Raw genomic sequence first — 24329 nt, 5'->3', positions numbered from 1 at the left:
ACCCCAGTCACACCATGAAAACTGGACATCAACATGGAGGAATACAACACTAATCACATCAACATGGAGGAATACAGACCTAGTCACTGCATAAAAACTACACATCAACATGGGGGGAATACAACACTAGTCACAGTATGAAAACTAGACATCAACATGGGGAATACAACACTAGTCACATCAACATGGAGGAATACAGACCTAGTCACTGTATGAAAACTAGACATCAACATGGGGGGAATACAACACTAGTCACATCAACATGGAGGAATACAGACCTAGTCACTGCATGAAAACTAGACATCAACATGGAGGAATACAACCCCAGTCACACCATGAAAACTGGACATCAACATGGAGGAATACAACCCCAGTCACACCATGAAAACTGGACATCAACATGGAGGAATACAACCCCAGTCACACCATGAAAACTGGACATCAACATGGAGGAATACAACCCCAGTCACACCATGAAAACTGGACATCAACATGGAGGAATACAACCCCAGTCACACCATGAAAACTGGACATGAACATGGAGGAATACAGCCCCAGTCACACCATGAAAACTGGACATCAACATGGAGGAATACAACCCCAGTCACACCATGAAAACTGGACATCAACATGGAGGAATACAACCCCAGTCACACCATGAAAACTGGACATCAACATGGAGGAATACAACCCCAGTCACACCATGAAAACTGGACATCAACATGGAATACAACCCCAGTCACACCATGAAAACTGGACATCAACATGGAATACAACCCCAGTCACACCATGAAAACTGAACATCAACATGGAGGAATACAACACTAGTCACATCAACATGGAGGAATACAGACCTAGTCACTGCATAAAAACTACACATCAACATGGGGGGAATACAACACTTGTCACAGCATGAAAACTAGACATCAACATGGGGAAATACAACACTAGTCACATCAACATGGGGGAATACAGCCCTAGCCACTGCATTAAAACTAGACATCAACATGGGGGAACACAGCCCTAGTCACTGCATGAAAACTAGACATCAACATGGGGGAATACAGCCCTAGTCACTGCATTAAAACTAAACATCAGCATGGGGGGAATACAGACCTTGTCACAACATGAAAACTAGACATCAACATGGAGGAACACAGCCCTAGTCACTGCATGAAAACTAGACATCAACATGGGGGAACACAACCCTAGTCACTGCATGAAAACTAGACATCAACATGGGGGAATACAACACTAGTCACACCAACATGGAGGAATACAGACCTAGTCACTGTATGAAAACTAGACATCAACATGGGGGAATACAGGCCTAGTCACAGCATGAAAACCAACGCTCGCTTAAAGCAGTTGTGCGCTTGGCCACCTACTGATTGACGGCTGCCATTGCCCGCTCATCATTCGTTTCATGTGTCATTCACTTTGATTTCAGACACACACACACACACACACACACACAAAGACACATGTAACGTTTTACGTGTATGACAGTTTTTATCTATTTACTCCGCCATGTAGGCAGCCATTCTTTTCGGGGTATGTTCCTGTTATCATAACCCACCGAACGCTGACAAAGATTACAGGATCTTTAACGTGCGCATTTGATCTTCTGCGTGCGTATACACACTTAGGGGGTTCAGACACTAGCTGGTCTGCACATATGTTGACCTGGGAGATGGGAAAAATCGCCACCCTTTACCCACCAGACGCCGTCACTGAGATTCGAACCCGAGACCCTCAGATTGAAAGTCCAACGCCTTAACCATTCGGCTATTGCGCCCTCGACATGGTTTGCCGAACATGAGGGCAGGCTGTGTGGTGCGCACTGGAAGGCAAAACTAGTTCAAAATTAACGAGGGTAATTGATAAGCGTGAAACATGCTTTCTTTTTCTTTTTTATACTTCCAGACCTCACCCAAAAGAGCTCGCGAGAAGAACAAACCACTAATGATACGAGCAACCAACAAACACTCTTGTATGAAAAAAAAAAAAGGCGTCTATGTCCAGTGTACCAAAATGAACACTGTATTGTTTTAAACAATCGACATTCACAGTCTGAAAATAAACATGCACGTTCATATTTCAAACAAGCTCGAGTTCAGATGCCAGTTGCATTGTTTGGTTCTAACGTTTTGACAGTTACACGTGACTAAATACCTACATTGACCAAACTACGCCATTGGTCAGTTCCATACTACACACAGGTAGTGACGGGTTACAACCATACTAGGCTCTTCGGCCGAACAATGCAACTGGCTCCAGGCCCCTCTCTTCGTTCAAACCACGCGTACATGCGCGCGCGAGCTCGCGCATCAGTCACACACACACACACACACACACACACATGGACAGTCAGTGTGCACAACGTCCACAAAATCTGCCCGAACCCATACCACCATTCAATTCAGCGATATGAAAAAGAAGAAGAAAAAACAACAACAAAAAACAAAACAACGAACTCAACACCAGAAACCAATGCCGCGAAATGGGAGTTATTTGTCGCTGGAAAAACAGTCACATTGGGGGAAAAAACGATACCCAGAAGAAAAAAAGAACTCCACTCCTTGAAAGCGAAAACATCCGGAAGGAGGGGTGTGGGTGGTGGGTGAGGGGGCGGGTTCAGGGTCAGATGAGCTCCTTGCTGCCCCGCCGTCTGGCCAGGGCCGCCATGTCCCGGGAGGTCCTCATGGAGGAGGTGCGGGGCCGGAAGAAGAGGAAGGAGGAGGAGGGGTCCTCGCAGAACACGTCCCTCTCCTCCTCCCCGTAACCCCCGTCCTCCTCCCCCTCCTCCCAGCCCTGCCCCCTCACCACCCCCACCCTCATCATCCCGTACACACCACCACCACCACCCAGCTCGCCCTCCTCCTCGTCCTCGCTGTTCCCCCTCAGCAGTGTCACGCTGGAGGAAGGACGAACCACGAAGGGTCCTGAAAGGAAATCCCGCTCCCTGTCGCTGGACACGTTCAGCACGTGCAGCAGGTTTCTGCTGCTGCTAATCACCTCTCCACCGTTGCACATCGTTGAAGTCCTTGCAGTCCTCCTCGCCGTCGACGCCTTCTCATCGTCGTCGCCGTCGTCGTCGTCTTCAACAGGACTGCCGTTGAGGAGGATGGTGGGGCAAGGGGCTGTGGGGGGAGGATGGTGATCCGGTGGTGGAAGCGTGGTGGTGGATGAAGGGGGTGTCAGTGTTGCCGTGGTGGAGGAGGAGGAGGGTGAGGGTGAGGAAGGAGGGGGTTTGGGTTTCTGCCGCAGGGACAGGATGGAGTGCTGGATGTCGAAGAACTGCCGCTTGAGGAGGATGTCGTGCTGCCGGAGCATGATCTGAAAAACAATAATAAATAAATAAACAGACAAATAAATAAATAGATAGATAAATAAATAAATATATCAAAGAATACTGACGCTTCGGATTGGAAAAGACCGAACAGTGAGAATACACAACTCCACCAAAAAAAGAAATAATAATAATAATGATGATAATGATGATGATGATAATAATCATCATCATCATCATCATCATGGTCTGGCTTCGCTGACGAAGATCTAGGAAGGGCGTTGTCCACGTCTGATGCAGGCACGCTCATGGCTGACAAGGCCAATGCGGGAAAAGCAGAGTCGGCCGCAGCGGTTGCAAGGGAAAGTCTTGTCTGGGTTCGCGGCTGCAGCGTCGTGGTTCTTCCTCCTTCTGCGTTTGTCCTCAAGGCTGGCCCTGCGGTTGTTTTCGAAGGAGGAGACAGCTTGGTGGATGGTGTGTCGCCAGGTCTCTCGATCAGCGGCTACTGCGGACCACCGGCGATGGTCAATGTGACAGGCACCGAGAGCTTTCTTCAAGGAGTCTTTGTATCTCTTCTTGGGTGCTCCTCTGTCACGGTGGCCAGTGGACAGTTCGCCATACAGCGCGATCTTGGGCAGGCGGTGGTCCTCCATCCTGGACACGTGCCCTGCCCAACGTAGCTGGGTCTTTAGCAGCACTGCCTCGATGCTGATAGTCTTAGCCTGCTCCAGGACCTCGACATTTGTGATGTAGTCACTCCAGTGGATGCTGAGGATGGTGCGAAGGCAGCGCTGGTGAAAGCGATCAAGCAGTCGTATGTGGTGCCGGTAGGTGACCCAGGTTTCGGAGCCATACAACAGGGTGGGCAGTACTCTGTACACGCTGATCTTTGTGTCTTTCTTCAGGTATTTGTTGTTCCACACTCTCTTGTACAGCCTGCCGAATGCGCTGTTTGCCTTTGCAAGTCTGTTGTCGATCTCCATGTCGATCTTGGCGTCAGACGAGATGGTGCAGCCTAGGTAGCTGAACTGGTGGACCGACTTCAGCTCTGTCTCACCGATGTTGATGTGAGGAGCGTGGAATTCTTCCCGTGGGGCAGGCTGGTGGAGAACTTCCGTCTTTTTCAGACTGACTTCTAGGCCGAAGAGCTGCGCAGCCTCTGCGAAGCAGGACGTTATACGCTGCAGGGCCGCTTCTGTATGGGCGACGAGGGCAGCATCGTCGGCAAACAGAAGCTCTCTGATGAGTTGCTCCAGTGTCTTGGTGTGGGCCTGTAGCCGCCTCAGGTTGAATAGGCTGCCATCAGTGCGGTATCTGATGAAGATACCGTCGTCGTCGCCAAGATCTTCAGTGGCCTGTTGGAGCATCATGCTGAAGAAGATCGTGAAGAGGGTCGGCGCGAGGACACAACCTTGTTTCACTCCATTTCCAATTGGGAAGGGCTCCGAAAGGTCGTTGCTGTGTCTGACCTGTCCACGCTGTTCCTCATGTAGTTGGATGACCATGCTGAGGAATTTTGGGGGGCATCCTAGACGTTTCATGATCTCCCACAGACCCTTTCTGTTCACGGTGTCGAAAGCTTTCGTGAGATCGACGAATGTCGCATACAGTCCTTTGTTCTGTTCCCGACATTTTTCTTGTAGCTGTCTGAGAACGAAGACCATGTCAGTGGTGCCTCTGTTGGCTCTAAAGCCACACTGACTCTCTGGGAGATGTTCTTCGGCGATAGTAGGCACCAGCCGATTTAGGAGGACTCTGGCGAGGATCTTGCCTGCGATGGAGAGCAGAGTTATCCCCCTGTAGTTGGAGCAGTCCGACTTTTCTCCCTTGTTTTTATACAGGGTGATGATGACTGCGTCACGGAGGTCCTGTGGTAGTTTGCCTTGCTCCCAGCAGCAGACAAAGAGGTTGTGGAGTTTGGGGTGTAGTGCTGGGCCTCCATTCTTCCACGCCTCCGGCGGAATTCCGTCAACCCCTGCTGCCTTGCCACATTTCAGCTGTTCAATGGCCTTGACAGTCTCTTCTAGGGTTGGTAGCTCGTCCAGTTGTAATTTCACTGGCTGTTGTGGGATGCGGAGAATTGCCGAGTCTTGAACCGTGCGGTTGGCGCTGAAGAGGGCCTGGAAATGTTCCGACCACCTGTTCAGGATCGACGTCTTGTCTGTGAAGAGCGCCTGGCCGTCTGCGCTGCGCAAAGAACTCTGGACCTGGTATGAGGGACCGTACACCGCCTTCAATGCTTCGTATAAGCCCCGGTAGTCACCAGTGTCTGCACAAAGCTGAGCCCTTTCTGCCAGGTTTAATATAATAATAATAGTAATAATAACAGTAATGATAATAAGGATACTACTACTAAAATACGTATGTATTTGTGGAGTATCGTTAGTGGTGTCGTATTATACTCCTCAATCACAACGGATTTCTTAAAGTGCTCCATTCATAATCCATCGCCACACGCATATTTTTTTCCTCTCTTTTTTTTCTCTCCCCCCCCCCCCCCCCCCCCCCTAGTATGATTCCCTAACAAGGGATTGTTTTATCTGCAGAATTTTATCTGCAGATTTTTTTTTTTATCTCTTCCTCTCCTGGTATGGTTCCCTAACAAGTGATTTTTTTTATCTGCAGAATTTTATCTGCAGGTTGTTGATTTTGTTTTTTTGTTGTTGTTTTTTGTTTTTGTTTTTTTTCCTAATTCTCTCTCTCTCTCTCTCCTGGTATGGTTCCCTAACAAGTGATTTCTTATCTGCAGAATTTTCCTCGAGACAACTCTTAACAGACCGATGGTTTGTGGTGGTTTTTTTTTTGTTTTGTTTTGTTTGTTTGTTTGTTTTCCTACTTGTGCGCACGAGGTGCATTCTGCTGCACACGGGGTCACGAATTACTGTCCACCTGAAAGACTAACACCCAGACCAACGCTCAAGGGGGAGCGGGGAGAACATGCCGGGCACATTATCCATGATTAGACACACACACACGCACACACAGACACACACACACACGCGCGCACGGACACACGCACGCACACACACGCACACACACAAGACATCAGATCATTATCATTTCCCTGTTAAAATAAAAAATAAAAGAAATAAAAGAAAAAAAAACAGGGGAAAAAAACGTGATCTTGGTGTGTAGGCCACGTGTTTTTTTTGTTGTTTGTGTGTGTGTGTGTGTGTGTGTGTGTGTGTGTGTGTGTGTGTGTGTTTTTCTCAGCAGTATTGTTTATTTTAATCTCTTTGTTTGCGGGGGGTGATGGGGTGGGATCTAACCTATAATCTTTTTTTTTTTCCCTTTCTTTCTTTTTGATATTGTTTTCCCCACTTCAAGAAATGTAAGCATACCGATAAAAGCGTACATTATTAAAAAAAAAAAACCCGCTTGACACACTGGCACGATTTGGGGGGGGGGGGGGGGGGGGGAGAACCGTGTCGCTCTTGATGTCTATGAATAAACACACACAACATCTTTACGATCAACCCCCACTCCACCACCACCACCACCACCAAAGCCTCAACCCGCCACTTTCCCGCACTCACCACCGTGTCAGTTTAACTCTCTCCATACGAACGGCGAAAGAGACGACGTTAACAGCGTTTCACCCCAATTACCACAATCAAAATATTGCAAGCGGAAGGCTCTTATACTGAAGACGTGAATGTTGACAAAGAATACTACAATTCTGACGACGGAAGCTAAAGGTTGGGTCATTGAGACACCCACTGGACATCCGAGGGGTCTGTGCAGAAGAGAAGAGAGGACTGGCCGTACTGAGTGAGTTAACTATGACTCATTTAGTATGATAGGAAAGCTGATTTGACTGTCCGTAAGATCCCTTTCAGAGTTAAAACGTGACTCATTAAAAGTAATAAGAAAGCTGATTTGAATGTTCTTACGATTCCTCTGTCAGTTTAAATGTGACTGATTTAAAATGATAAAGCTGATTTGAATGTCCTTAAGAGTCCTTTTTTCAGTTTAAATGTGACTCATTTAAAATGATAAAGTTGATCTGAATGTTCTTAAGATTCCTATGTCAGTTTAAATGTGACTCATTTAAAATGATAAAGCTGATTTGAATATTCTTAAGATTCCTCTGTCAGTCTAAATGTGGCATTTAAAATGACAAGAAAGCTGATTTGAATATTCTTAAGATTCCTCTGTCAGTCTAAATAATTCATTTGAAACGATAGAAAGTTGATTTGAATGTTCTTAAGATTCCTTTGTCAATTTAAATATGGCTCATTCAAAATGATAAGAAAGTCTATTTGAATGTTCTTAAGATACCTTTGTCTGTTGAAATAATTCGTTTAAAATGATAAGTCGTCATCGTGAATTTGGATCTGTTGAAACGAAAACTTGCAGCCTGCCAATTCTGTTGCCTATGGTTCGCGTACTTTTTTTCGTTTTTCTTTTTTTGCACACACACACACACACACACACACATGGAATGCTGGAACCAGGCACACACACACACACACACACACACACACACACACACGCACACACACACGCTCACACACACACGCGCGCACAATTTCTTTCAGTTTTTGTATATGACAGCCCGATACCAACTTGTACCATGGGTTTGTTTTTTTTGTTTGTTTTTGTTTTGTTTTTTTAGTGTTCTTCTTCTTCTGTTTTCTCGACAAGTTCAAGCAGAACACAAAATAGCCAAAAAGCTGTGAAACAACACGGCAATACAGGAACGACACGACACGACACGTAGCCTGCACTGATCTTTTTGAGCAGCTGAGCAAACACAAGATTGGACAAGTGTCATTCACTTCCCGAAACCCCTAATCTGTGTTGTGGGTATTGGAGCTCTAAGGAAAACACCTCGTATTCTACCCAACAACCCCCCCCCCCCCCCCCCCCCCCCCCCCCCCCCCCCCCCCCCCCCCCCCCCCCCCCCCCCCCACCCCCCCATACACCCGATTTGTATTTACCTCCTTGCCATGCCGTGAATAAAAATATTTTTTTGCCTCTTGGTTCGGTTCCTCCATGGTTCATTGTTGGTGGTGGACATTAATACAGGGTAATTATTTGAAGTCAAATTTGACGCGTTTGTACATTTTGATTAAAAGAAGTGAGCTGCCAAAGGTAATTCATAACATAATTATATAATAACATTTTTATTTATATATATAAAAACTCTGGTGCTCCTTAAAGCTTTGTCAACATGAATACATGCCATAATGTGACATTTGGTATCACTTTCAATATTTCTTTTTTTTTTTCTTGTTCTTTATAGTTTGTTACTGTTATTCTTCTTATTCCTACTATTATAAGTATTATCATATTTAAAAAAACAACAACCCTTGTATCACAATTTAAAAAATAATAAAATAAATCAATCAAAAATTTTTTTAAAAGACCTAACTTTGGAGTCAGTGCTGTGGTGCTATCACCCTTTGCAATTTGAATAAATCCTAGCAAGCAGAATTGGTCACTTCGGACTGCTTATACAAACTTAAAAAAAAAAAATCGGTATTATTGACGGAGGGGTAAGTGAGCGAGTGAAAATGTGTGTGTGTGTGTGTGCGTGTGTGTGCGTGTGTCTGTCTCTGTGTGTATGTGTGTGTGTGTGTGTGTGTGTGTGTGTGTGTGAGAGAGAGAGAGAGAGAGAGACGAACTCCGGGCCATTTACTCAGTTTTTAGCTGATTATTCTGGATATAGATGACTTGAAACATCACTTTCTACTTTATTTTTCCTTTGCAGTCAAGGGGTTCTACGGGGATACGGGAAGAAAATAAAAATGGCATGTACGGGTAAACTGTTCACCTACCAAACACACACACACACACCACACACACACACACACACTTCAACGAACACCCCCATTCACCCCCCCCCCCACCCCCCCTCACCAGTTCCTGTCTGACCCACAGCACGGCGGCCAGCAGGTCGTCCAGCCGGGCCGACAGCGAGTCCCCCAGGGCCCGCCCCCCGGGCTGCAGGCTGATCTTGCGCACGCGCACCGGGATGCCCTTGCTTCCCATGGCGGCCTTCTCGTAGCGCCGCGGCAGCTTCACGTGTCCGGGCAGGCTGGCGTCACGTAGCGGGATCACCCCGGAAGTCATCTCGTGCGTTCGACCCTCCGTCCCCACCAGCCCCGTCCCTAGCCCCGTCCCGCCGTTCAACTGCATGATGTCATCTGTGCTTCGGCTGTTTGCTGTTGGGGGCAATTGTGAAAGCTGGAAAAAGAAACAACAACCCTATCTGTTGGATAATCCAGTGACCAGATGTAGGGTGCTGAAGGAGGGGGAAGGAGGGGCAGCAGCAGGAGGAGGAGGGATAGAGATGAGGAGGAGGCAAAACCATCAGCAATGTCTCCACAGACAAACAAGCACGACTGTGCTTTGAAAGTAATCAAGAATGAATAAACAATCAGACCAGGAGAACAAGTGATTAACAAATAGTAAACAACGGTTAACTCTCTCCATTCACAAGATACGCAACTTCAAGTCAGTGCTGCTTACGCTAAACCGATTCAGCTAGCACACAGGCAAATAACAGCTACACTGGAACAAACCCATACACTTCCTCAAAAAAGGAAGCGCCGAGCTTGTCCATATACCAATCATTTGACACGTGCACACTGCAGCAGCAATTCCAGCAGAAATATGCAAACAGAAATTAGCTTTTATTCAAAACTGGCATTAGCTATTCCCTTATCTAATAATAATAATAATAATTATTATTATTATTATTATTATTATAGCGCTGAATCTTGTGCAGAGACAAATCAAAGCGCTTTCGCACCAGTCATTCACACGCATGCATAACTCTAAAACTGGAGAAACTGAAGACAGGGAAGAGGCAGGGAAGGGAGGCTATTTTGGGAAGAGGTGGGGTTTAATTTTAAGACCAGACTTGAAACAGCTGACGTTCGGAGACCTGATGAAGAGAAAGAGGAAGTTCATTCCAATGGCCAGCTCCGGAGACAGACAAAGATCGGCGGGACGCAGCGCATATTTCACTCTGCATGTTTTACTTCACATAACATTTGGTCTTGTTATTGTTTAGAACTATGCATCCAAGTACACGCTTTCAAAATTTCTGTTGATTTCTTTGTGTTTTAATTTGGGGCACATTTACATACTAAACAGTTCGAGGACATTTATCCCAGTCCAAGAACTGTCGAAGAACTCAACCAAATGAGAAAAACACTTGGGGCACATTTACATACTAAACAGTTCAAGGACATTTATCCCAGTCCAAGAACTGTCGAAGAACTCAACCAAATGAGAAAAACACTCCATTAGCAACACATTTTGAGGAGGGGTGTAATATCCACAAGATTGTATGTTTCTGGGGTTTATTGGCGTAAAAAGACGTTCTAGATCGTTAATATTCCACGTGCGATGGGATCCAGGTATTGCATACATTAGAACTAATCGTGATCGAAGCGGTTTAGCCTCTGTTCAGGTCGTTAAAATAATTACTAACGACACAACACGTACCTGTGTGAACTGAATGAGCAACACAAAACAACACTCGAAACGCCGTACTCGCCCTTTTCCTTCTCTCAAAGTCTCTCTCCAAACGCGACGACCAAAAACCAAACCAACTCCGCGTTGTTTTGACTTTTAAAAGAAAAAGGACCGGATCTCTCCTCTCCTCTCCCCTCCCCTCCCCCCCCTCTCTCTCTATATATATATAGTATAACACGGGCTCTACTACGGCCGGTTTCTAGTTTTATACGGGACCTCCCAAGTTTTAGGGGTGGGTCGAGATTTATGTTCTTGGAGTAATCCCTTTTTACGGTCCGAAGCAAGTGAGGATTTTATTTATGCCGTGGAAGCCCCGGTCGGATTCGAAAAAGGTCAGCTACTAACCAGCACTAAACAAGGTGACGAAGACCGTGTCGGTTGACCTGACTCCCTATGATATACTATTGCTAGTTTCGCAAGTCCTCTTGTTATGCCAGGGGGAAAAGGGGGTTAAGGTTAAAACTCCTTTTATAGGCCATAGGGGCAGTGATTTCATATCATCCACTGTGTCTAGGGCTCGGGGCATCATAGGAAGGAGGGGCCCAATCTTCTTCCTTCCGAGGAAAAAAAGGGATGTGGGGTGTGAGGGGAGAAATTGGAGGGGGGGGGGAATGGGGGGGGTTACTGACGTGTTTGATGAAGGGGCAATTGGGCATTGAGTGGTGTGGGGGGAAACGACATTTGGTGTTAGGTAAAGGAAAGATGGAAGACTGGGGGAGGGGAATTTAGAGAGGGAAGGGGGGGGGGAGGGGGCTGGGGAGGGGGAGGGGGGTTCTTCTTTTTCTCCTTCAGTGGCATCGCTTTAATTAACGGGATCCAGACTTCTCCCTTCCGAAAAAAGAAGCTGTTTTAATGGTATGCTGGTCTTTTGTGTCAATAATTATGTTGTGAGGTTTATTTGTGGTTGCTGCTGTTATCTCTTATCAATTTATTTATTTGTTTTATTTAGTTTTTGATTATTTGTTTCATTTTATTTTTATTCTATTTTAATATTTCTTTCCTTTTTTGGGGGGTGCGGGGGGATTGTTTTATTCGTGTGGTGTGGTAATAATAATAATAATAATAATAATAATAATGGTATTTATATGGCGCAGAATCTTGATGAAGTCAACTCTAAGCGCTCTTGGTGGTGTGATGATATAAGGAGTAGCGCGGTGAGGTGTGAAAGCGGTGGTGTTCAGGTGGTCCGGGTTAATAATAATCAGCTTCTGGCGTCGACCACACCGTCAATTCTACCCCCACGAGAGAGCGCCACCTCAGAATAATCAGCTTCTGGCGTCGACCACACAGTCAATTCTACCCCCACGAGAGAGCGCCACCTCAGAATAATCAGCTTCTGGCGTCGACCACACAGTCAATTCTACCCCCCACGAGAGAGCGCCACCTCAGAATCATGGTTTGAGTGTGCGTGCTAGCTATCTGGGCTGAACGATCAGTTCATGTCTCACTCGTCTGGGCTTCGGTCATTCATTACTTCACAGCTCGCGTCATTCGGTTAACGCGAGTTTGCCGTTAGTTCTCCACTAAAAGCGTTGAAAACAACAACGAAATATAAATGCTACAGTAACTACAGGCTAAGAAGAAGAAAAAACAAAGATCACACTGAACACCACCTCCGCTTAATCTAGGTTTCATATTCAAACAGGTGAAAAAGCGTGGAGACTGATCCATACAAGCTACACAACATCAGTTATGTGGAACGTGGAATCATTCTGTTATTCCCAACAACCTTCGGGAAAGATTCGGTTCAAATCTTGGTATAATTATTATATTTCTATTTCTATTCTACATGGCCTTAATTTCGTTGATTGCTATATTTTGATTCCGATGTTGAATTTCAGGTCGATGCATTGCTATATTTTGATTCCGATGTTGAATTTCAGGTCCATGCATTGCAAGGATCCATCTTATGTGAAATACAATAAATATATATTTTTTTTAATCTATAAAAAAAAAATTTTAAATCAATTAATCAATAATTTCTAAAAGGAGCATAGACCTGATCTTCGTAAAAGCCAAAACGCAATCGTCAGGCCTCGAAAGACAACTGTAGCAACACAAAGGCAGGACACGATTTCCAAAGACAAGGCGTTTGGAAAATGTTACATTCTGATCATCAACATTTCTTTCTCTCCCCTCTGGTATGGAGAAAACACGAAATCGAAATAACAAAACGTTGTGTGTGTGGCGAAATCAATGGCTGACAATAATATGGAACAGTGACTACTGGAGCTGCGTCAATCTTAGAAATGATATTAATTCACATCTCTTTTTCTACGCAACCTTCTCACTTCTATTTGATGTGTGTGGGTGGGCGGCGGTGGTGGTGGTGGTGATGGTGGTGCTGTTGGCTTGGACAAAATGATCATGTGCAAGGATCTTGTTCAAGTCTTTACTACAATCCTCGTGCTATGGTAAAAAAAAAAAAAATTAATCTCGAACCCACACTTACACACCGAACTACACACACACACACACACACACACACACACGTACACACAGGGAATCCTTTGTGACACTAATGAACTGATCCTCTAACAATTGTCAGTCGCTCACCTCTCGACAAACAACGGTAAGATACCAAACGCATTGGCAATATTGCCGTCAGTGCGAGTGGAGTAGGACCACGGCAACGAGCCCATAGCATTATTGACAGCAGTGGGTGGTATATATCTCTGTGTGCGTGCGCGCTCGTGCATACGTAACTACGTTTCGACAAATGAACCGCAAAAAAGTGAACGAACAAGTATTGGGTATATATGCGACTGCGGGTGCATGCCTGCATGTGTGTGTGTGTGTGTGTGCGTGTGTGTGCGTGCACCTGCGTGTGAGTAAACACGTGCGCCGCTCAACATTGTGTGACTGAAAGATAATTAATTTTACTGTGTTGCGACCGAGATGCTCATAACCGTGTCCATGTTTTGTTCTGGTGTAGTGTGATTGTACACAATGCGCGTGCGTCGTACAAAATAATGTTATGCTCCAGTGTGCAGAGCGAAGAGAAAGTTTGCTATGACTGTAGTACAATGCAATACACTAATACAATACTGGCAATACGCTTGTTTCTTTGTGTGTGTGTGTGCGCGCGCGCGCGCGCGCGTGTGTGTGTGCGCGTGTGTGCGCGCGCGCAGATGTTACACGTTTTTTATATTATATACAATATATCAATTTTATCATCATAGTTGTTTATTTTTATTTTGTTATTTGTTCATTGGTTTATTTATTTATTCATTTTTTATTTGTTTATGTATTCATTCATTTATTTTAGTCCAATTCTCTTTTGTTTTTAGTTACTGTCTTATCAGTTCATCAATCTATTTGTGTATTTATTCACTTTTGTATTTTATTTTACTTTTTTCTCTTTTTATTTTCCATCAAGGCCTGATTGCGTTACGCTACAGGTCAGGTATCTGCTTAGCAGATGTGGTGTAGCGTATATGGACTTGTCCGAACACAGTGACGCCTCCTTGAGCAACTTAACTCTCTACCGGTATTTCAGGAAACAAATGACACTCTAATGGTTTCATACATACAATGAGAATGTTAATACCAGCTGTGAATCACTCGGCTGGGCATGAGTTACCTGCTGTATACATTGTCATATTGTTGGGGTTTTTTTCTTTCTGTTCTTTATGTTCCCCTAATCGTGCCTTATCTCATCGGCATAAACCGGAGGTCAGGTCATCCCACCAAAGCGGGCCAGTTTTTGTTTATTGTGCAAGCTGTTTTCCAGAGTCATTGTGCTCGTTTTCAGATCAACTCGGTGAGCCTGGTCTGCTAGTCCACACTGCCTGTGCCATTCTGGGTTTTTTTAGTGGAAGGGCTCGCCCAAGACAGGATTGAAACCTTACGCAGGCAAGGTAAACTACAGTGTTTTTTGTTGTTTTTTTCTTTCCCTCTGCTTCTTCTTCTTCTTCTTTAAACCCATCAACAGGCCAGATTATCAACAGTTGTAAAGTGAGAGAGAAAACAAAAACTTTTGGGGGGAGTCTATTTAATATAAAACGCTGTGTTTCGGTTGACTATGTGTATGTGGACATGTTTGTTGTTGTTGTTGTTGTTTTTGTTTTTTGGGGGTTTTTTTTTTGCCCATTGCCCATCTCTGTGTATGTAGGTGCGTGCATCCATGGTAAACTTTAACAAGTTCATTTTCTATGGAAATACTTAGGCTGTCGAGTCCAAAAATTTTTAATTTGGTTTAAGGATAAGAAGAAAAAAAATCAGCCCTTTCCACACATTCTAATTGTAACAACAATGCGCTTTTGTGAGAGCACAAAAAATTACAAATAAGCATAGGTGTATCTTCAGTCAGGTTGCGTTAATGTTACATTTTTTATTTCTTTGTCAAAAAAACTAGCACTTTATCTGACTTACTGACACACCGATTAATATCAGGTGTTTTACCATTTTCGGTTCAAACAGAAACTATGATTTGTACAGAAATTACACTAATGCATATATCAACCAGGAGCAGCAAAATTCTGGCAAGTAAATAGAACATCAATCTGAATATACTTTGGTATATAGATAGATAGATAGATAGATAGATATTCTTTTACCGAGAAATCTCACTCTGCCCTTAAGATAACTGTGGAACTTTTACAAGTTTGTGGAAAAATGGGCACTTCATAAATGTTTAGTATACCAGCCGGTGTGGTTAGCGTTGCGGACTGACGGCTGGGAGGACGCGGGTTCGAATCCCAGTGGAGGTGGGTTTTTCCGGCTCGCGGCCGGCTCCTACCCAGAGTTAAGTGTGCTATGGGCTTAAATGGGGAGACTGGGACCACACAGTCGAGTATCATCCACTTCACGGATGCGTCTTTGGGCGCGTTGTTCTAATTACCTGATCAACACTGCAAGTGTCTGTATCTCTCGAGCCTGGTTGACGCCGGGATATCATTATGACAGGAAGCGTAGAGTACAGCCTTGTCATGTAGTCCCAAACCAAAATGGACCTCCATAGCAACATCGTCATAGTCATCGTCAACCTCCTTCTCCTTCATCATCAATATATACAAAACAGTCCCAAAGTCTGTGGCCTTTTATGCCCTGCTCTCATGGTGACTTCAGTTTCGAGACCCCTCCACTTTCGTGCTTGGGGTGAGTCCTGTTAATGTCTTCAGTGTCGGCAAATTCATGGGGGGCTGTTGTTGGAGGGATGCGATGGCGGTCTCCACTCTTGGAGGGACGCTCACTCAGTCTGGCTCTTCGACTAAGCCATTATTGTCGTTAGTAGGGGGCTTAGTCGGTGGTGTCCTAAATACGTTAAATCAGAAAAGGCACCACTGAACACCACCGAAGTGACTCAGCAGCAGTACAGGGTCTCCTCTAGTGCGTGGCCTCCTGGCGACCTAACATCGATAGTTCCCTGCGGACTGCCGACGCTGGGACTGTGACAGACGAACCCGGGTGTGGCTGTGTTTGGGGGACTCGGAATGAGCGGCATGGGAGTAATGCCACTGAAACGGTGCAGATGAAGGGGCAGCAAATAAATAAAATAATAATAATGATAAAAAAGAAAGAAAAAAAAGTTTAGTACAAGATTAAGCTATACAATGCTACCTTAGAATTATGCCATTAAATATGCACCGATTTACTGTTGTGGACGTCAGTACTTACAACTTAATCATATGCTTACCCTATACTTTCTAATGCTCAGAATATATAAATTTTGTACCTGTAAACCTTTGTCTGAATATAAAAAATATTGAAAAAAACATGAACCCCCCCCCAAAAAAACAAAAAAAAACCCAAGAAATCTCACTCATCTGAAACATTTGATTCTAAAATAGGACTCAACGCACAGAAAGGCTATTGTGTTTTAGATTCAGTGTGAAGGAAGGTCTTTTTTTTTTCGGAAAATGTCTTTTTGTCAATATTCATTTTCAAGCACACATCGAAAAAGGAGGCGAAGGAGGTCATTCAGTTGTGATACGAGAATTATTTGTGCTTAGGCCTCATCACACACTGCATCATGCGACCACCATAGTCAACAGATCTTTTTTTTTTCTTTTCCTTTTTTTTTTCTTTTGTATTTTGCATGACTGAGTGTGACAGTCGAACTGAGCATACACGTTTGAAAATCTGTTCACCAGTGTCAGTTCCAGTTCAAGGCAAATTTTCGCAATCATTTTGAGAAATAAACAGGTTTACGCTTTAAAAAAAAAAAAAAATTTTTAATCTTTTAAATTTTTTTTTTATTAAAGATGAGCCTGTGTTCTAATGGATTGACAACTGTCATTATGACTGGTATGTGTGGAAAGAAAACTTTTTCCCCTTCATTTCAAGCCAAATTCGGTGTTGACAGATAATGTATTTCCACAGAAAATTTACCACGGACATACATACATACATACATACGGTTGGCAGGATCCATCAGTCTTGGGAGACATTGGGGTTGTGGTCTGGATAATATTTCTGGCACAGCGCCGATTGTGGCTTGACAGGCCTATCCTGGAACTCCCTCTGCGTTCGTGAGTTGCAACTCCCACGTTCACTCGTATGTACATAAGTATGTGTATGACGTTTTTACGTGTATGACCGTTTTTACCCCGCCATGTAGGCAGCCATACTCCGTTTTCGGGGGTGTGCATGCTGGGTATGTTCTTGTTTCCATAATCCACCGTACGCTGACATGGATTACGGAGTATGGCTGCCTACATGGCAGGGTAAATAAACAAAACCGGTCTATTTCGCCCGTCCTATCCTGGAACGGATCAAGTCTCTCCCACACTTTGCGCAGACGAAACCTGATGCTGGTCTGTTTTTTTGTCATACTCTTATCGGTGCCTTTCTTCATTGCTGTTTCGCATTAACTGTTGGGTAAGTGTCTCTTGGAACTCGAACTTTGAAAGAGAGGCCTTTCTGCCTTTCTGTGTGCATCCAGAATGATCGTTCGGAGGCTACTGCTTACCCACGTACCTAGGTGAGTGCCTCGGGGGTCTTCAGGTCTCTAACACAGACATCTTTGTACCATGGTTGAGGTCTGCCCGCCGAGTGCTTTCTCTGAGCCAGCTCTCCGTACAGGTGGTTGGTTTCTCTCTCGGTAGTCGGCCGCCGTCCAATCGCTCGACGTATCCGACGAGCCAGCGCATGCGTTCTTGCTTCAGGAGGGTGTGTATATACAGGGAGGGGGAGGCGGTGTGGGGGTGGGGGGGGGGGGGGGCAATCCCAGCTCTCTCAAGGACAGTGCTCTTGTTGGAGACTTCGTCCTGCCCAGGAGATGTTCAGGATGTGCAGGAGGCAGCATAATGAGAAGGGCGTGGAGCTTTTCGTTACTGTCTGGTATGCAGTGTCCAATTTTTCTCGACGTAAGCTTTGTTCGACAGGGCATACATACACGTGCACGCACGCGCGCATGCACACGCACGCACACACACACATTCATACTTGTGTAGCCAAGCGCTCAGCTGGCTTCATTGACTGCTTCACGCATGAACTGTATAGGAGACGCCTTTTTCCCCAAGTAACCTGCCGTTCTTGAACGACCTGCACAGAATGCGTGACGCCATTCGAAATGTAAATGCAAAGCCCCTTTTAAACAACTGCTCCTAAACATTTATCAAATCAAGTCTCTGTATCCTTCACTGCAATACCATAATTTTTGTATTGCACACACACTTGAATCAGTTAGAAGCATAACTGGTTTTCGTTCAATCGTTCATCAGTCTAAAGATTTCAACTGACGCTAAGCTTACGTCATTTTGTCTTTTCGTCACACATAATGCTACAGTTTACGATTCTTTACCGTTTGCGTGACTGCTGTTGGAAACTAAAACCACACTAACATGGCGTTTGGATGAGAATAGATTTCATTGTCGACACATAACAACAATCACTGCACAACCAGCATTGCTTGAGGGCTTTGGCTAAGTTGAAAACTGTGTTTCTGACACACCGTATTTTATTAAATATCTCCTTTGTCAGATCAGTAAACTAAAAGTATTATATACTGACAGAATTGTCGCGATTCCATCTTTGAATCTATTCCATTTGTGTTTGCCTACATTAAGCTGATTTAACAGTTTGTAATTTTCAGCGAGAAGCTCGTTAAAATCTGATCAGTTCATATGACTTACATCAAGATTATAAATTCATCTTAGATAATCAACACTTCATTTTATACTACAAAGTCACAACCTCCAGCCTAATGATGGAAGTTGAAGCTGTGACACATGCCCTCCAGCGGCTATCATCTATCCATATGCCCAGAAACCAACATGCCATGATTCTAACAGACTCCATGAACCTCATAACAGAAAATTGAAAGCAGAATGGAAATCCCAGAGTGGCATGAGGCAATGCGCAACTTTCAGATTAAAAAAAAACTTACATGGTCATACTGCCCGGGACATGCAGGTGTTAAGGAAAATGAGCGAGCTGACAGACTTGCTGGTAACGCAACAACAACGAGCAGCCTACATCTTGGACAATCTGAAATCCTCAGAAAAGTCAAAGAATACCAAAAAAGAACGGGTACAAGGCCATCACACCATCGATTGCTTCAAAGAAATAAAGGTAGAGAGGGAGCGGCCGTAAGTCTAGCATGAAAGGTAGAGCACGATTTCTGTTCCGTTTCGCTCGTTTCGAAAAAAATTGCCAGATCTTGTTGCATGTCATGGCTTACCATGGCTTTTCATGGCTTTTCCTTCTCACTGGACCAGTTCTGCTGGGATGCTGTCCACTCCTTTCTCTTCTTCATTGATTTCAAGGCTGCTTGTACGTTTTTTCATGAAGGAGGGGGTAGTTATCAGAATTTGTCGCAAGGAGGGACCTCCAGTACTTCCTCCATTGGATCTGTTGCTTGACAGATCTGAGCAGTTGTCTTTCTACCTCAGAATATCCTGGTCGTCTGAAGGGCAGTTCTCGTCTGTGTCCTATGTGGTGGTAGTTTGACCAAGTTTTGTGCTGGTCAGGTCTTTCAACAGCTGGTATGCTTCCTTAAATGTTCTTCCTCTTGAATTTTCTTCAATATCTCGGCATTGCTCTTCAAACAGGGTCTTTCCTTGCCTTTTTCATGCTTCTCCATTTTCTGCTTGACTGTCTTTTACTGAATTGCTCCTTCTGTCTAGTTGTTCTCAACTCTCTTCGTTTGTTGCATGCACCAAAGATGCCAGCTGTGTCCCACGATCTATTGACTGGTCAGTGTTTGCTAGCTGTTTCGGTCAGTGCTATGTTGATTCTTCTTCTTCTTCTTCCTCGTTCGCCTCCCATTAGATGAGCAGCGCGTTGTCCTCGATGAAGGCTGCCGTCCGTCGCAGCTCCGCCAGAGTGCCGTACAGTTTGGCTTCCACTGCTGTCGGTGTTGGCCACTACTTCCTCCTGGATGCTGCATGCGTCCTACAGTCTTGAAGGATGTGGTCGGTTGCCATTGGTCCCTCACCACAAGGGTACTCTCCACTCTGTCCAATGCCAAATTTTGTGTGCATGTGGTGGAGCAGGCGGTTGTGTCCAGTCCTCAGGCTGAAGATCTTGACCTGTTCCCGTCGTTCCAGCAAATGGTATCTGTCTTCTGGGTTATATTTATTCCTTGCTGTGCCTTGATGATTGTATTGATTTCATCGTATGACACCAGTTTGTTGGCCTGCTCCTTCTGTGCACCGTCTTTTGCCAGAATGTCCGCTTTCTCGTTGCCTCTGATGCTACAGTGTGCTGGTACCCATTGTATCACCACTTTCTCCACTCTGGCACTCAGGGCAACAAGGGCTGAAGTGAGATGGTTCTGTTCTTTGCAGCGGGAGTTCTTCACGGCTTGGAGCACGGAGAGAGCGTCTGAGAACACCACCACCTGCCCTGTTGTTCTTGTGGAGTTCAGCGAGACTGTTGTGGCTGCCTCACAGACGGCTTCTCGCTCAGCTCGGAAGTTGGAGTATTTTCCTGTTGGGGTTGCAATTTCTTCATCTCCTCGTTGCTTCTGTGGTGGAGCCATCTGTAAAGACATGGGTCCAGTCTTCCTGGGGGTACTGGTTGCAGATGTACTCCATGGCCAGGGCCTTCCTTTGGGTGTCTAACTGTGTTCCTCTCTTCTCCACTCTGGGAACACTGGTGACGACTGTTGGAAACACCTGCCTCTTCCAAGATGGGTGGGTGACGTTTGCCGGGATAGGCTTTGCTTCGAGTTCCATCAAGACTGGTGCTACGAGTATGGCTAGTGATGCAAAGGTCCTTCCTATCACGGTTTGGAAGGCTTCTGCTACGTATTCATATACAAGTTCCATGAAGTTAATGGACAATTAATTTTCGAAACCAAGAATGACCCAAATACATGTATGACTGCCAGTCAGTGTGTACATGAAATGACTGAAAATGTTGGGATTCTCACGAATTTCCCTTAAAATGTATGGCAGAGATTGCACAGGTTTTCTGAACTGTTCAAAACGTGTAAAAATGAATAAGACTGAACGGCGCAATAGCCGAGTGGTTAAAGCGTTGGACTGTCAATCTGAGGGTCCCGGGTTCGAATCACGGTGACGGCGCCTGGTGGGTAAAGGGTGGAGATTTTTCCGATCTCCCAGGTCAACATATGTGCAGACCTGCTAGTGCCTGAACCCCCTTCGTGTGTATATGCAAGCAGAAGATCAAATACGCACGTTAAAGATCCTGTAATCCATGTCAGCGTTCGGTGGGTTATGGAAACAAGAACATACCCAGCATGCACACCCCCGAAAACGGAGTATGGCTGCCTACATGGCGGGGTAAAAACGGTCATACACGTAAAAGCCCACTCGTGTGCATACGAGTGAACGCAGAAGAAGAAGAAGAAGAAGAAGAAGACGAACACAACACTTAATTATTTTATCTCGTACATACAAAACAACAATGCACATACTTACATGAAACTGAAGACAGTGAGATCAAGAACGAGGACCTTACACACACGGATGTCCGGGGTAGGAGTAGATATAGGGACAGAGGTGGTTATTTGATATGGTAGAAATAAAGATTTACAGGATGGTCAAACATTATTAACAAGCCCCCCCCCCAACCCGACTTCTCCCCCCACCCCACCCCCCTTCTGCACCCCTCCCAACACCCATTGTTCTGTCCAGGGAGCAAGCTGACCATGGGACACTGGACGATCTTCCACCCAACTGTGTTTTTCCTGACGTTCATCAGCTACGCCCTGTATCACATCGTCCGGAAAACACCAAGCTACGTGCAGAGCAGCCTCATCAGTGAGTGGACTCCTGCACCACAACACCGCGTTCTGGGGAACGCTGCGTCCAGGCACCAGAGCCTGTTCCAGGACAAACAGAGCGCCGAGGCCTTCATGGGGCTCCTCAATGCTGTATTCCTCTTTGTCTACGCTGTCGGCAACGTCGTCAGCGGCATGTTGGCGGACCGCTTGGATCACCGCCTCTTCCTCACAGCCGGGATGGTTCTGTCCGCTGTCGTCATGTTCGTCTTTGGCCCTGTGTTGGAGTGGACGCACAGTTATTCCCAAGCTGCCTACATCGTGTTGGAGGTCCTCAGCGCCCTGTTTCAGTCCACAGGCTGGCCCTGTCTGGTGCCTGTCATGGCCACCTGGTTCAACAAGCGGAGCAGGGGGTACCTGTTGGGTCTGTGGAGTTCCTCGCCTTCTGTGGGCAGCATTTTGGGAGCGCTAATCGTGTCCTCGGTGGTGGTGAACGGCTACGAGTATGCTTTTGTTCTGACATCCAGTATGTTGCTAGCTGGGGGTGTCCTCGTCTTTTTTGGCCTCGTCACCTCCCCTCATGAAGTCGGCTGGACAATGTCAGCTGATGATGATGATGATGATGATGCTGATGACGATGACGATGAATTACTTCCAAATGGTGAAAGACAAAAACTGCTTGGAAAAAGAGCACTTTCATACCAAACAGGTATATCACATACATCGTACAGGTCTGATCGCAACTGCATTGAAAGAACATGTTCCAGTGAGCACATGCTTAGCAGTAGTAAGTTGAAAGGATTCAACCCAGCTGTTGGATATCAAGACAACATACCTCATCTTTCAAAGGAGACAACATTTTCATTCACTCCACAAAATGCACAACCTGCTGTAGATTATGTTACCACTGGAACAGATGTGGATGTTCAAACTGAACAAAGACACTCCGATGATGGAGGTGACAATGGCCTTAAAAGACACCGCAGCGAAAAGCATTTTCCTGGTGGAAAGCATCAGAACGATTCACTTCTGACTGTAAAACCACCCAAGGATGAAAAGCTGGTACTAAAATACGAACGCTGTCAGAAAGATGGCAGTGATGTCAGTCATGAGGACGAGCTGTTCACAATCGAAACCTCCGAGGACTCTGAACCCGACTTCAGTTTCAAAAACGATCTGAGACCGAAAGAGAAACCACAACAAACACCAGCAGAACAACACAGCAAAGACATGAGCCCAACACCCAAAGCGATCAGCTTCTTAGGAGCGCTTCTCTTGCCCGGCGTGATTTCTTATTCTCTGTGCTTCTTCTTCTTAAAGCTCGTGATCTACGTCTTCTTCTTTTGGCTACCCTTTTATCTGGCTTCCTCCTATGGCTGGAAAGAGAGCACAGCAGACAGGCTGTCCTTGTGGTACGACGTGGGTGGAATTACAGGAGCTACCGTAAACGCCTTCCTGATGAGTCGACTGAATAAATCTGCAATGATCATGACTCCCATGATGGTCGCGAGCCTTCCTATGATGTACGTGTACGGGGTGCTCCGGGTAGGTCAGGACATGACCGTCAACGCTGTCCTGCTTTTCTGTCAAGGAGGTCTTCTCAACGGCATAGGCAACTTCCTGTCCGCGGCAGTGTCCGCGGACCTCAGCCAGCAAGAGGCCCTACAGACCAGCGCCAAGTCCATGTCCACCGTGACCGGCATTCTGGAAGCGTCTGGCACTGTGGGCGCCGCTCTGGGCCAGTTTGTGGTTCCCTATCTCAATGCCGCTTTCGGATGGGACGGGGTTTTCTACTTTCTGATGGCATCGATTTGCCTCAGTATTGCGGCTATTCTGCCTGTCCTTGTGTCTGAAGTAAAGGAAGTTGTGGGAAATCGTAGGAAAACTATAGAATGAGTTAGTGTGGCTGACACACAAAAACGCGCTCTTGTAGTCAAACACATCTCTTATTTCTGACAATACAAAAGCAGGAAATAAATTGGGTGTTTTTTTTCAATCAATGTAATTCTTATTTACTATTTCCCCGTCAGAATGGGCCATGGCCTGCTCTGAATAAACTTTGAGGACAGAGACTGTGTTGTCAGTACATTTAAGTACATCACGGAAGGCATAGTAGGCCTTATAATTATGGCTTGCAAAAAAAAAAGAAACAAAAAAAAAAAAAAGAAACCAGTGTTTGCATTTTTGTTTGTTTCTGTTTGTTTGCTTGCTTTATCTTACCAAAGCTGTAAATTTGGTGTGTAAGAGGGTTATGATAATAATAATAATAATAATGGAAACTTTTTGAGCGATTTCCTCGATTACAGGTGTCTCAAAGCTCTTTTCAATTAACATTAAACACACACGCAATAACAAACAAAGGGAAGAAGAAAAAATAAAAATTCAACGCACAAAAACATAAAAATGATTCAA

At 45.3% G+C, this 24329-nt stretch overlaps 1 protein-coding gene and 1 pseudogene across 2 annotated transcripts; one reads left to right on the top strand and one right to left on the bottom strand.

The window, feature by feature from the left end:
• Window positions 1–1506: 1506 nt before the first annotated feature.
• Window positions 1507–10774, bottom strand: LOC143280463 (uncharacterized). Its single transcript, XM_076585116.1, has 3 exons — window positions 10754–10774; window positions 9158–9484; window positions 1507–3339 (listed from the first exon to the last, which is right to left on the bottom strand). Exons 2-3 carry the CDS (start codon window positions 9434–9436, stop codon window positions 2644–2646), a joined length of 975 nt encoding a protein of 324 aa, XP_076441231.1. The 5' UTR covers window positions 9437–9484; window positions 10754–10774; the 3' UTR covers window positions 1507–2643.
• Window positions 10775–14542: 3768 nt separating this feature from the next.
• On the top strand, window positions 14543–24018 carry LOC143280462 (sugar phosphate exchanger 3 pseudogene; annotated as a pseudogene). The gene is made up of 2 exons (XR_013055017.1): window positions 14543–14643; window positions 21832–24018. The product of XR_013055017.1 is annotated as a sugar phosphate exchanger 3 pseudogene (transcript).
• The last annotated feature ends 311 nt before the right edge of the window (window positions 24019–24329 follow it).

The sequence above is a fragment of the Babylonia areolata genome, chromosome 3 (genome assembly GCF_041734735.1).
Source record: "Babylonia areolata isolate BAREFJ2019XMU chromosome 3, ASM4173473v1, whole genome shotgun sequence".
Classification (NCBI taxonomy): Eukaryota; Metazoa; Mollusca; class Gastropoda; order Neogastropoda; family Buccinidae; genus Babylonia; species Babylonia areolata.
This window is presented reverse-complemented; position numbering and strand designations above follow the sequence as displayed.